This window comes from Oncorhynchus mykiss, chromosome 11, assembly GCF_013265735.2.
Source record: "Oncorhynchus mykiss isolate Arlee chromosome 11, USDA_OmykA_1.1, whole genome shotgun sequence".
Classification (NCBI taxonomy): Eukaryota; Metazoa; Chordata; class Actinopteri; order Salmoniformes; family Salmonidae; genus Oncorhynchus; species Oncorhynchus mykiss.
This window is the reverse complement of record NC_048575.1, coordinates 39207722-39221761: the sequence shown is the minus strand read 5'-3', so window position 1 is coordinate 39221761 and position 14040 is coordinate 39207722. Positions and strand designations below refer to the sequence as shown.

General features: G+C 44.0%; 1 protein-coding gene across 7 annotated transcripts in view; it reads right to left on the bottom strand.

The window, feature by feature from the left end:
* LOC110535681 (MAP kinase-activated protein kinase 5) overlaps positions 1-14040 on the bottom strand; it is a 37281-nt gene that overhangs the window by 15255 nt on the left and 7986 nt on the right. For 6 of the 7 annotated variants that reach the window (XM_021620843.2, XM_036935441.1, XM_021620847.2 and 3 more), the window contains 12 exons: positions 11273-11346; positions 5163-5238; positions 4561-4658; positions 4186-4294; positions 3815-3904; positions 3566-3661; positions 3385-3465; positions 2981-3168; positions 2653-2773; positions 2315-2445; positions 1997-2112; positions 1700-1804 (listed from right to left, as the gene is read on the bottom strand). In XM_021620843.2, coding sequence (XP_021476518.1) covers positions 1700-1804; positions 1997-2112; positions 2315-2445; positions 2653-2773; positions 2981-3168; positions 3385-3465; positions 3566-3661; positions 3815-3904; positions 4186-4294; positions 4561-4658; positions 5163-5238; positions 11273-11346 — 1285 coding nt within the window. The remainder of the gene's footprint in view (positions 1-1699; positions 1805-1996; positions 2113-2314; positions 2446-2652; positions 2774-2980; positions 3169-3384; positions 3466-3565; positions 3662-3814; positions 3905-4185; positions 4295-4560; positions 4659-5162; positions 5239-11272; positions 11347-14040) is intronic. The other variant, XM_021620844.2, reaches the window with a different exon arrangement.

Genomic DNA, 14040 nt, shown 5'->3' with positions numbered 1-14040 from the left:
CAAACTGAGCAATCGAGGGAGAAGGGCCTTGGTCAGGGAGGTGACCAACAACCCGATGGTCACTGACAGAGCTCCAGAGTTCCTCTGTGGAGATTGGAGAACCTTTCAGAAGGACAACCATCTCTGCAGCAATCCACCAATCAGGCCTTTATGGTAGAGCGGCCAGACGGAAGCTACTCCTCAGTAAAAGGCACATGAGAGCCTGCTTGGAGTTTTCCAAAAGGAACTAAAGACCCTCAGACCATGATAAACAACAAAGATTGAACTATTTGGCATGAATGCCAAGCGTCATGTCTGGAAGAAACCTGGCTCCATCCCTATGGTGAAGCATGGTGGTGGCAGCATCATCCTGTGGGGATGTTTTTCAACGGTAGTGACTGGGAGACTAGTCAGGATCGAGAGAAAGAAGAAATGGAGCAAAGTACAGAGACGTCCTTGATGAAAACCTGCTACAGAGCGCTCAGGACCTCAGACTGGGGCAAAGGTTCACCTTCCAACAGGACAACGACCCTAAGCACACTGCCAAGACAACGCAGGAGTGCCTTCGGGACAAGTCTCTGAATGTCCTTGAGTGGCCCAGCCAGAGCCCAGACTTGAACCCGATTGAACATCTCTGGAGAGACCTGAAAATAGCTGTGCAGCAACGCTCCCCATCCAACCTGACAGAGTTTGAGAGGATCGGCAGAGAAAAATGGGAGAAACTCCCCAAATACCGGAGTGCCAAGCTTGTAGCATCATACCCAAGAAGACTCAAGGCTGCAAACGCTGCCAAAGGTGCTTCAACAAAGTACTGAGTAAAGGGTCTGAATACTTAGGTAAACGTGATTTAAGTTTGTTGTATACATTTGCAAACATGGTGTATTGTGTGTAGATTCAACTATTGAATCAATTTTAGAATAAGGCTGTAACAAACTGTGGAAAGTCAAGGGGTCTGAATACTGTATACAGTTGAAGTTGGAAGTTTACATACATCTTAGCCAGATACATTTAAACTCTGTTTCTCACAATTCCTGATATTTAATACTAGCAAAAATGTCCTGTCTTAGGTCAATTAAGATCACCACTTTATTTTAAGAATGTGAAATGTCAGATTAATAGTAGAGAACATTTTAAAATCAGCTTTTATTTAATTCATAACATTCCCAGTGGGTCAGAAGTTCACATACCAAATACTAATTGAGTGTAGCATTATCTATTAATTGTTTAACTTGGGTCAAACATTTCAGGTAGCCTTTCACAAGCTTCCCACAATAAATTGGGTGAATTTTGGCCCATTCCTCCTGACAGAGCTGAGTCAGGTTTGTAGGCCTCCTTGCTTGCACACGTGTTTTCTGAGGTCTTGCCTGATTTATTTTGATTTTGCAAAGAGGCACTGAGTTTGAAGGTAGGCCTTGAAATACATCCACAGGTACACCTCCAATTGACTCAAATAATGTAAATTAGCCTATCAGAAGCTTCTAAAGCCATGACATCATTTTCTTGAATTTTCCAAGCTGTTTAAGGCACAGTCAACTTAGTGCATGTAAACTTCTGACCCACTGGAATTGTGATATAGTCTGTAAACAAATGTTTGAAAATTTGTGGAGTGGTTGAAAAATAAGTTAATGACTCCAGTCTAAGTGTATGTAAACTTCTGACTTCAACTGTATAAGCTGACATTGCACACTGTATGCCATATATAGTGCCGTGTTGTGCCTACCATCCCAGCTGAGGCCCTGCAGCCCGTCTCGCAGTAGTTTGCAGTCTCGGTTGAAACGCCACGCATCATGCATCACCTCATTCAGTTTCTCGTCCTCATTCTCCCCTGCCACATACACACAGTTAAGTGTCAATTGTCTGTGCTGTATACCAAGTAAATGTGTAAGTGCATACATGTCTGTTTGTCTGTGCTTGTCAATAGGAGATGTACACCTGTATTGGTTGACGTGAAGTGTGTGTGGTGCGTTTGTGTGTGGGTGCGTTTGTGTGTTTGTGTGTGTGTGTGGGCGAGACTGACCAGCCTGTGGGAGGATACACTGAGCGATGACGTCTCTGAGTTTCTCCAGGGCCACATTGGCGTCCTCGCCGCCGTTCTCTGGATCGTGGATGAAGAAGCCATCCCTCTGCTTACTGCTGTACCACAAAACACACAGTTAGTAAATACATATACCAGACACCAACCACACACACACATATTTGGTTTAGCAGTGCTGTTGAAAGTCACTCCTCACTATGGGCTCTACAGTCAGACAATGTGAAGCAGATCCTAACCAACTACAAAAGAGGCAGAGAGGCATGTAACAAGACAGACAGGCAGACAGAGAGACCAACGGACCCTAGGAGTTTCCTTTTCCTCAGGATGGGGTTATTGACGGAGTTGAGTGGCTTGAGGCTGATGTTGAGGTCCTGTATTCTCATGTTAGCCAGCTGTTCAGCATGGGCCTGCTGGATCCCTGCTACCATTGCCTGGCAGAGGGAGAGAGAGTTGGCGGGAGACAGGAAGGGTCACAAGGCAAAGTGTTACACCATGAACATTGAAGTTTTTAAGGCAGTCAGCAAAAGTTTGGACCCCAGAGTCTCACAGCCCTGTATGAAGTATGACTGGGCCTAAGTAATGCTTTGAGACAGAGCTATATAAATGCTCTCTATCTCTGTCCATCCATCCAGGCCCACCTTGTCCATCATCATCTGTGCGGAGGGCAGCACGTTGTCCAGGGCCTCTGTGCAGTTGAGCCAGGGGTGTTCCAGTACACCCTCAATGGTCAGCCTCTCCTCAGGCTTCACCTTCAGCAGCCTACAGAGGGAGAGTAATATTAGTGAACTAGACTGTTCCTACTCAATCCAAACAATACAGCACTGGTTGCAGTCCAAATTGGTTTTGCCTAAAATATCACTGATGAACCATGCCATCTGTTTTGAGACACCCACAATCCATGTTGGGGAGGTATTTGAGGACAATATCCTTGGCGCACACACAGTAAGACCTGCTGTAGGGACGTACTTGCGGACAATGTCCTTAGCCATTTCAGAGATCTGGCTCCACTCGTCCTCGGGGAAGTCAAAGCTGGCCGTCATGATCTTTTTGCGCATATCCTTGGGGATGGTGCGGCTGTGGTGCTTGGAGTAGAAGGGAGGGTAGCCACACAGCATCACATAGATGATCACCCCCATGGACCACAGGTCACAGCTCTGTACGCACAGCAAGGGAAAGTGAATGAGCCAGGCCATAGGGATAGAGAAAGAGAGCTCGACACAACCCTGCAAACAACACTGATGTCATATAGTGGAAATATGTTGCAGCATGCGAAGATGCTTGCGAGATGATTTTGTAAATCCTTTAAAAAAACAGATGCTGCCATTTGTGGGATAATGGTTTGTCGTGGCTGAGGTAGGGTAGTTGCTCACCTTGTTATAGGTGTAAGGGGTGGGTGAGGTAGGTATTATTCCAGACTTTTCCTTCTGGTGTCGCCTTTGAGCCTCAAGTACCTAGGGTGAGAGGAGAAGACGACACTCATTGAAGCAGGACTTTTTTTTTTTAAATGCTCCCCAACCTGGTGTCAGAACTGAGCAGAGCACCCATCCTTACCTGAGGTGCAACGTAGTAAGGAGTGAACTGTGGGGTCATCAAGTCCCCCTGGTCAATCTTTGCAAATCCAAAATCGCACAACTTCACCGGTGCATCCTAGAACATGAAAGGGAGAACGTCAGAACATATTTTCTAAAAAGGTGAAAGGACTCTTGCAACGTGCTTGTTGTAGCCTATTACTAGACAGCTGTAGTAAGAGCTGTGTGTGTGCGCATGCACATTTCCCCATAAGCCCATCTATCCCCTCACCAGGGAGTTATCCTTGAAGAGCAGGTTCTCTGGTTTCAGGTCTCGATGTGCAATATTCAGTGAGTGACAGTGTTCCAGGGCCTGGCCGATCTGATGGGGGATAGAGGAAACTCAGACATCGGCTCAGCTACACAACGTTCACAGGAAGTTATGTTATTAATACACGGGTGCATTAGAAGCCTGAGAGGAGGTATTTGTCACGTTTGAATGTGCATAAATCTAATACACACCATTTAGCAAACGCTTTTATCCAAAGTGACTTAGTCATGCGTGCATACATTTTCCATATGGGTGGCCCCAATAGGAATCGACCCTTGGTGTTGCAAGCACTTTGGTCTACCAACTATATCACAGAGGAATTTTAGGGTTACCTGTTTGGTGACCTGGCTAGCCATCTTCTCTGTAAAGTGTCTGTGCTGACTGATCCTGTGGAACAGCTCGCCTCCCTCCATCATCTCCATGACGATCAGTAACCTCGCTCTGCAGCCACATGGAAGTGGAAAATTAAGGCAATCAAGGCATTTTCCTCTACTCAAATTTGGGGTAAAGTTTTTGTTTTGTTGTTACATCTGAATGTCATGGTTACCTATTGTTACATTTAAACAGATACACGAACACTAGGTGCAGGAGAATAACACGTGTAAATACACATTGTAGCAATTCGATAAAAACATTCACATGTGTTTCAAATGAGCCCGTCAATAACATGCTGTATGTACTGGTACATTGGACTTGCTCCTCCTCACCTTGGAATGGATTCATGAGGAAACTGCACACTATTGGCGTACACCTCCATAATCTGCACAATGTTGGGGTGTGTAGCACACATCATGTGGAGCCGCACCTGAATCATGGACAGAACAGGGAGTTAAAGGTAGACTCAGTAAGATGCCTGACGCACAAAGTAAACAGTAGTAGTGGGTCAATTTGGGAGTGGGGGGTGACATGTGACTGCATTGCTTGTTTCGACTTCACCTCACACAGCTGATCAACTGGAGGTGCTTTATCAGGGAAGTATGTCGTGGGCTGGTGATGACATTGGGTGGGTGTGTGATAGACACAGCCACCCTGAGTATTAGTTGAAGAGTGGAGATAAGACAAGAAGACACACAATGACGAAAGACGAGACAAAGTGCATGCCCCCGAATGGAACACTATTCCCTATATAGTGCACTATTTTTAGCCCTAGAGCCCTGGTTAAAAGTAATGCACTACATAGGGAATAGGATGTCCTTTGGAACATAGACACAGGAGACTCAACGCTGACCAAACAGACACCGACAGCACAGACGACAACCAGACAAGGACGTACAAAAGACAATCGGAAAAGCAAAACAATGGTTCAAACCTCATTTCGGGCCTTGGGACGATCAATTAGGATTTTCAGGGCCAATCGTTCCTGAGTCGACTTCTTCACACAAACTCTTTGGAGGGGAAAATAAACATTTAAAGGAAAACATGACAATATAAAAATACTGAGGCATTTTTTCATGGTGCACGGTAGTCCACTCTAAAATTAAGTTAAATGTGCAATATGCAGAAATCGCTCCTCCATTTCCTGCTTGGTAAAATTGGAATAGTTGCAGACTTTCAGTTTGTGACAAAACAAGCAGTCATTGTGTAGAGAATCATTTTACCATCTAAACTGCAGTAAGATATTTTTCATAATTTTATTTTCAGCTGGTGTACAAAACTGAAAGTAAAAGACGGAAAGCATAGATATGGCGCACACTGAACAGATCTACTGCTTCTTAGACTTCAATGAGAATTACAGATCTATAACTCGCATTTGGTCGTGTCGCCCAAAAAGTTACATTTTGCAGATTTAAATAAAAGTAGGCCTAATACCAGTACTAGGCTAGTAGGATAAAATGTGTTCCTAGAAACAAATACAGTCCCCAACGAGGACCAAAATATTCAATCAAAACCTCTGCTCCTAAACTCAGATTACACTACGAATAAAGTCTAGCCTATCCTGGAGGTACATTTTCTTCAACCAAAGATCAGTAGGAGTGAAATACCAGATACAGACAGATGTTACAAGGAATAGTCCACCTGTTAGAGGGACTAGGTCCCCACCTATTGGCCTTCAGGTGTACTGAACCTTATGTACTATGGTTCCATTCTGGGCCGTCACGGCATTCCATGGTTTCCGTGTTAACATGACTGAAGTATTCTCAAAGCTCTGAGCCATTTATCACACAAACATGGTGTCAGAAGTAACTGAACCCAAAATAAGGTGTACATCAGGTTGCTGGAGTCTGCAGTGCACTGCTGCTGTAAGTACCTTAAGATATCAAGGTTTTGGCATCAGCATTAGCAGCAAGCTAGTTAACTAGCAATTTGTTTCTTGTTAACTAGCTTGCAGACAGCGTCAGCATGGCTACCAACATCCCGCCGCCAGATTAAACGAAAATGACTGCCGATTTAGGCAATAACTGTGTTAATTTTATGGCCGAGTTTGAAGACGATCTGCTAGCCTCTGGATTATATGAAAAATCAGCTGAAGTGCAGGCAGCAACACTGAGAAGAGTGATGGGCAGTGAGTCTCATCCCATCTACAAACACAACTTGTATATAACAACTTGTATATTTTATTTTATTTATCTTTGAACACTTCATTTTCAGCACCTGCATACAAGAGGGTGAGTCAATTTATGCTTTTGTGACCCGATTAAGAGAAAGCAGCCTCTTACGACTATGGACAATTAATAGATGAGCTGATAAGGGACAGGGTGGTGTTTGGGATTGCTGATGAGGGTGCTCACTCCAGCCTCTGCCATTGAGATATGCCGGGCTGCAGTGTTGACAGATAGGAGAATGAGAGCAATGACGCAGGACAGATCAGGGGACAACAGCATCAACGGATGGCGACCCCGACGGCGGTCTACACTTAAGCAAGAAAAAACCCAACATCAATTGAGTGCAGCAGGGGAAAGCCCTGGGACATGCAGATACTGCGGCAACAATCACAGGCGAGGACGGGAGCTATGCCCAGCCTATGGTAAGGCTTGACGTCTGTGTGAAATTGTAAATCAATTAGCAAAAATGTGCATGAAGAAACAAGCCTTGTGCCAACTAAACACAGTGGATACACCAGCCCTGGAAGAGGAACTGGAGAATGGAAATAATGGACATATCTATTCAACCAGGAGCAATGCATGCACAGGGGAAAAAATGTATTGTCAGCCTACAACTGCACAATGGAGAAAAGCAGTGTCAATTATACTCAGGAGCAACCTGTGACATGATGAGCATAAAGGACAAGATTAACCTTATCTCCAGCAAAACCAAACTGACAGCTTGGTTTTTGTTCTGACATGCACTATGAGGACTGTCCGTAGAGCTCCGAGACAGGATTGTGTTGAGGCACAGATCTGGGGAAGGGTACAAAAAAATGTATGCATCATTGAATGTCGCCAAAAAACTGTGGCCTCCGTCATTCTTAAATGGAAAAGGTTTGGAACCACCAAGACTCTTCCTAGAGCTGGCTGCCCAGTTCCTCTGGAGAGGGGAGAACCTTCCAGAACCATCTCTGTAGCACTCCACCAATCAGGCCTTTATGGTACACTCCTCCGTTCATCTTTCTCTCGATCCTGACTGGTCTACCAGTCCATGCCACTGGAAAAAACATCCCCACAGCTGCCACCACGCATCACCGTGGGGATGGTGTAAGGTTTCCTCGGATCCTAGGACTCTCAGACCATGAGAAACAATACTCTGGTCTGATGAACCCAAGATTGAACTCCTTGGCCTGAATGCTAAGCATCACGTCTGGAGGAAAGATGGTGGCAGCATCATGCTGTAGGGATGTTTTTCAGCGGCAGGGACTGGGCGACTAGTCAGGATCGAGGGAAAGATGAATGGAGCAAAGTACAGAAAGATCCTTAATAAAAACCTGCTACAGAGCGCTCAGGATTTCAGACTCGGGCGAAGGTTCACCTTCCAACAGAACAACGACCCTAAGCATACAGCCAAGACAAAGCAGAAGTGGCTTCGGGACAAGTCTCTGAATGTCCTTGAGTGGCCCAGCCAGAGCCCGGACTTGAAAGGTGATTGAACATCTCTTGAGAGACCTAGAAATAGCTGTGCAGCGACACTCCCCATCCAACCTGACAGAGCTTCAGAGGATCTGCAGAGAAGAATGGGAGAAACTCCCCAAATACAAGTGTGCCAAGCTTGTAGCATCATACCAAAGAAGAATCAAGGCCGTAATCGCTGCCAAGGTGCTTCAGCAAAGTACTGAGGAAAGAGTCAGTACTTATGTAAATGTCATAGTTGATTTATTTTTTTATACATTTGCAAAAAAAAAAAACTTTTTGCTTTGTTATTTATTTATTTAACCAGGAAGGGCTCATTGAGATTAAAATCTATTTTTCAAGAGCGCCCTGGCCAAGATAGGCAGCACCAAGTCATTTCAAAAAAATTACAGACAGACATGAAAAACTACAAGTAATCTAGTAAAAACCATTGAATTCACAAAAGTATAAAACAGCAAATTAAAAACATTGACAGGTCAGGGAATCAGCCTCAAAATCCTTCATCAGTGATTTATAAACACCAATCGGGACAAGTTCTTCCAGTTTAAAAGTATTTTGTAAGGTGTTCCAAGACGATGGCGCAGAGTACATAAAAGTACATAAAAGTTCGGACATTTGGAACAGTTAGCAGGATAAAGTACAGAGAACGAAGAGAGTACCCACCACATTTCTGAACAATAAAAATGCACAAATAAAAAAAGGTAGTAAACCCAAAATGGCTTTGTAAATAAAAGTATACCAGTGACTGAGCCTACAAGTGACTAGAGAAGGCCAGCCAACCCTGGTATACAAAGTGCAGTGGTGCGTAAGGATTTTGCAGTTTAAAATAAATCTCAAAGTGCCATGGTAAAGAGTGTCAATTGATCTCAAACACTGAGCGGAAGCATTCATATATAAAATATCCCCATAGTCTAGTAAAGGCATAAATGTAGCTGATTCTAGCCTCCGTCTGGCTTCAAACAAAAAACAGGCCTTATTCCTAAAATAAAATCCCAATTTCAGCTTCAATTTTTTTTGTAAGTTGTTGAATATGCAATTTAAGAGGCCGTCATCAATTAAAATTCAAAATATATTTATATGAGGTTACAACCTCAATCTCCTTGCCCTGACAGGTAGTAATAGGTGAAAGGTTCAGAGGTCTATTTCTTGCATTAGAAAACACCATTAGTTTAGTCAGTATTGAGGATAAGCTTCAATTGACACAGGGTATGTTGAACAGTATAAAAAGCAGTTTGCATGTTCTGGAAAGCTTTTGTAAGAGACGAGGCACAACAGTAAATAACAGTATAATCAGCATAAAAATGAAGTTGTGCATTTGACATTTATGTCTAAATCATTTATATAAATAGTGAATAAGAGAGGACCAAGTACAGCGCCTTGGGGCACACCATTCAAGACTGAAAATTTAACAGACAAAAGCCCATCAAATTGAGTGCACTGAGTTCTATCAGACAGATAGTTTGCAAACTACAGCATGCCCCGAAAGACCTACACTCGACAATCTCTGCCTTAGTATAGCATGATCAACTGTATCAAAAGCCTTAGAGATCAATAAAACGTGAGACACAGTGCTGTTTTTTGTCAAGGGCTTCAGTGATATCATTTAAAACCTTCATGGCTGCTGTAATTGTGCTATGCTTCTTCCTGAAGCCCGATTGGTACATTGGTAAAATAGAGTTAGTAAATAAAAACAATTTTAGCTGTTCACTTACAAGGGTTTCAAGTATTTTCACCAGGGGTGACAGCTTTGAGATTGGCCTATAATTATTTAAAAGAGTTGGATCTCCCCTTTTTAAAAGTGGTAGGACAAATTCTGATTTCCAGATCTTTGGAATGCCATTACATTCCAGGGTTAGATTGAACAGAGATGTAAGTGGTTCAGCTATGAAATCAGCTGCCAGATTTAAAAATCAGGGATCCAAAAGACCAGGACCTGCAGGCTTTCTCTGATCTAAGGATTTCAGGGCTTTATGTACCACCTGCACTGAGAATGGCAAAAAGCTAAAAGTTTGACCAGCTCTCACTGGTTCATCCACACAGGGTTGTACAGAGACAGAGGACACTGAATCAAACAGCCTACCAGATGATACAAAGTGCTCATTGAAACAATTCAGCATTTCAGTTGTCATATATAGCAACAGAGTCCTTCAAAACACATAACGGTAATTCATTAACATTACTGTTACCAGACAGACTTAATATTATGTGGTATTTGTGCGTAGATTGATGAGGGGGAAAAAACAATTTAATCAATTTTAGAATAAGGCTGTAACGTAACAAAATGTAGAAAATTTTTGTTCTTAACGGACTTGCGTAGTTAAATAAAGGTAAAAAGATAGCTAACACAACGTGCCATTGGATGGTTGCTGATAATGGGCCACGGTACGCCTCTAGATATTTCAAAAAAATAAAATTTAATTTTTTTAAATAAAATCAGCCGTTTCCAGCTACAATAGTCATTAACAATGTCTACACTGTATTTCTGATCAATTTGATGTTATTTTAATGGACAAAAAAAATCTGCTTATCTTAAAAAAAACAAGGACATTTCTAAGTGACCCCAAACTTTTGAATGGTAGTGACCCCAAACTTTTGAACGGTAGTGTACACACTTATTTCAGCTCATGAAAATGGGACCACCTTTACCTGTTGCATTTATCATTTTGTTCAGTATACATATTAAGTGCGTATGTCAACATTGTAAAAATGACCAGTGTTCAATATCTCTTCATACATGGGGCAGCAGTCTAAGTTGCCAGGCAGAGTACCATGCGGTGGCTGGCTAGTAATAGCTGTTCAACAGTCTGATGGCCTGGAGATCAAAGCTGTTTTCTAGTTTCTCGGTCACGGCGTTGATACACCTGTACTGTCTCTGTCTGCTAAATAGTAGCATGGTGAACAGGCCGTGGCTCAGGTCCTTGATGATCTTATTGGCCTTCCTATGACACCAGGTGCTGTAGATGTCCTGGAGGGCAGGCAGTTTACCCCCCCCCCCCCCCCCCCGTGATCCGTTGGGCAGACCGGAAGACCCTCTGTAGAGTCATGCGCTTGTGGGCGGTGTAGTTTGCGTACCAGGTGGCAGCCCTACAGAATGCTATTGATGGTGCATCTGTAGAAGTTTGCAATATCGAATCGGAGTATATAGAATCGTGAGAATCACAATACATATCGTATTGGCACAATATTGTATCGTGAGGTCCCTGGCAATTCCCAGCCCTAGCACTGTAAACACACTGAGTGACACCACCTTTAACACTAGTCCCCATCCAGTCTAAGAGCACTGGACTCCTCTGGAGGACCACTCTTCAACCTCATCTGCATTTAGGCCTAATATGCAATAATTTATGCATCTCCTACAAATTAGTTAGTATCCCTGGGCAAACTAGGCAAAATAGGGCAAACTCAGAAGAATGCTCACCTAACAGGTCCACTGATCCCTGCCCCGAGCTTCTGTGTCCAGTTAATGTTGTACTCTTCCAATATGGAGGTCTCCTAAGAGAGGGAGAGGAGGACAAACACAAGAGATAGATATTGGAAAAATGTCACACACTAAACAAGTGTAGGCAGCAGCATCCCTGTTCACAGTTAATATTGGCTAATCCCTCTTTTGCTAGGTCAAGCTCCTGTTGTGTTGACACTTGGACCGAATTGTAACGCATAACAATTACTCAAGGCTTTTCTTGGACCAGAGATGACCTATCCCTTACCTCTGGGCTCTGCTTCCACCATTTCTATCCTATGGCTAGCTAGGGCATATTTGACAAACAGCAAGGGAAGAGTTGTTTTTAAAAGCCTAAATGCTTAGGGTAAACTCAATTGCCACTTGAAGCATTTTCTTTTCAGTCTAGTGGACCATTCTGGCCCTTGAAGCTTTTGGTGTGCAGTCTGACTCAAGCTGTGTTCCAATTCTCAAAAACCCACCCTCTCTCCCATCCTTAGCACATTCTAACCCAGCTGTGTGAGCAGGGGCCACTTGGATAAGATATTATGGCTGATATGGATGCCCAATGACACACTAAGTGTAGTGGAGAAGAGCAGGGGAGACTAGGCCAGGCAGCTGAGGGGTTGTCTGCGGGTTATTAGAGGTCCACACTGGGAGGCTGGCTGGGTAACATTTAAGACAAACCTGGAGAGAGGAAAAGGGGTTCACACTTCACAGGGCGGTACATAGCCTTAATACATTAAAGTGTTTCCAGCTAAATGCATCTGGTAGGCTAATTAGTCTATAATACCCTAGCCCAAATTTAGGAACCTTTTAAAATTATTTCGAAAATGGATTCCAAGTAGAGGAAACATGTCCGTGCAAAGCCAGACCAAAACATAGCATCTAAAATCTGGATTTCATATTTTCTTGTTCACTGCTCGGCAATGCAAACGGCACCTCTCCAATCAGAACCTTCTACCTTGTCAGCTAGAGGATTTTAACTTGCAACCTTTCGGTTACTAGTCCAACGCTCTAACCACTAGCCTACCCTGCCGCCCCGAGCTACACCAAACCCTGCCCCCAACTACACCAAACCCTGCCCCCAACACTCAAGGAGAGAGCAGTTGCTCGATCACTCTGCATGGTCAGATGGATGCATAATTGTTGGTGACATGCTGCTTTCCACAAGCATTCTATAATTACACTATTTCTTTGTGTATCTTACTGTCTGCAAACTACTGTTTGCTAGTTTGTCTTAGCAAGGTGTTGCTAAAATAATTTGTTAGCTGCTTTCTAAGTGTACTAAGAGTCAGAGCAAACTTAGTTATCTAATACCGCCTACTACCAGTGCTGACGTAGGCCTAGATAAGCATGTTTGTGTAACAGTATCGAATCAGATAGGAATAAGGATGAATATATTGGCTAGCTAGCTACATGAAGTATGCAAACATGTAACGTAACACCTAATTAGGGTCACCTGGAAACACTGACGAAAACTTTGGTTCCTATTCTGTCATTTTTATCCAAGATGGCGTAGCAGTCAGACGCCTTTGTCCTCGTCTTGTCCCGTCCCGTGTATCTTTTTATATTTTTCTTAACCTCAACTTCAACATACTCTCCTGCAATTCGCCTCACCCAATGTGGTATGAATCTGCTATTTTCTTTACTTTTGAACCGGAACCCCCAACAGAAGCTAGCCAACTAACTAGCTACTAGCTAGTAGTCAGCTAGCGGTCATCAGCTAACCTTTAGCCCGGACAACTCTTGCCAGTCTGCACAGCGCGACTCAAACCAGAGCAAATCAGACTTGTTTTTCTCCATATCTCCGGATTCCTACCGCAAGCTCTGAACCTTTTCACCTGGATCATCGCAGCTAGCTAGATGCTATCCGAGTGGCCACTCCTGGCTAACGTCTCTGTCCCAAAGCAAGAACCAATTAGCCTGGAGCTAGCCTTTGCTAGGCCCATCTCCCGGAAAGCCGAAGAGGTCCATCAGCCACTCCTTGGGCTACAATACCTATTTTGCCAATTGGCCTGGACCCCCTTCACTGCCGACACTGAGCTCCGCCGATGCATCACGTCTGGACTACAGACGTAATCTGCCCGAGGGGGGTTTTCAACTGGCCCCTCCATCATGACGTCCCCTGAATGCCCATCTGCTAGCCGCGGCCCGCTAGCTGTCTAGAGCATATCGGACTGTTAGCTGAAGAGGCCCATCTGACAAATTCTTTGGCCACTATACCTATTTTGTCAATTAGCCTGGACCCTTTTACCACACGGAGCCCTGCTGATCCATCACGACTACTCTGCCGACGTAACAGCACGAGGGGGCTACAACAGACTTATTCCGTCGCGACGTCCCTCTAAGGACCTTGTGCTAGCTTGCTAGCCCCGTCCCGCTAGCTGTCTGAATCGCCGTGCCCGCCGAGCTACTCACTGGACCCCTATGATCACTCGGCTACGCATGCCTCTCCCTAATGTCAATATGCCTTGACCATTACTGTTTTGGTTAGTGATTATTGCCTTATTTCACTGTAGAGCCTCTAGCCCTGCACAATACGCCTTAGCTACGCCCTTTAGTTCCAAACGTGGTGACCTCACCTGGTTTAAATTAATGTTTCTAGAGACAATATCTCTCTCATCGTCACTCAATGCACAGGTTTACCTCCACTGTATTCACCTCCTACCAAACCTTTGTGTGTACATTATGCCTTGAATCTATTCTACCATGCACAGAAACCTGCTCCGTTTACTCTCTGTTCC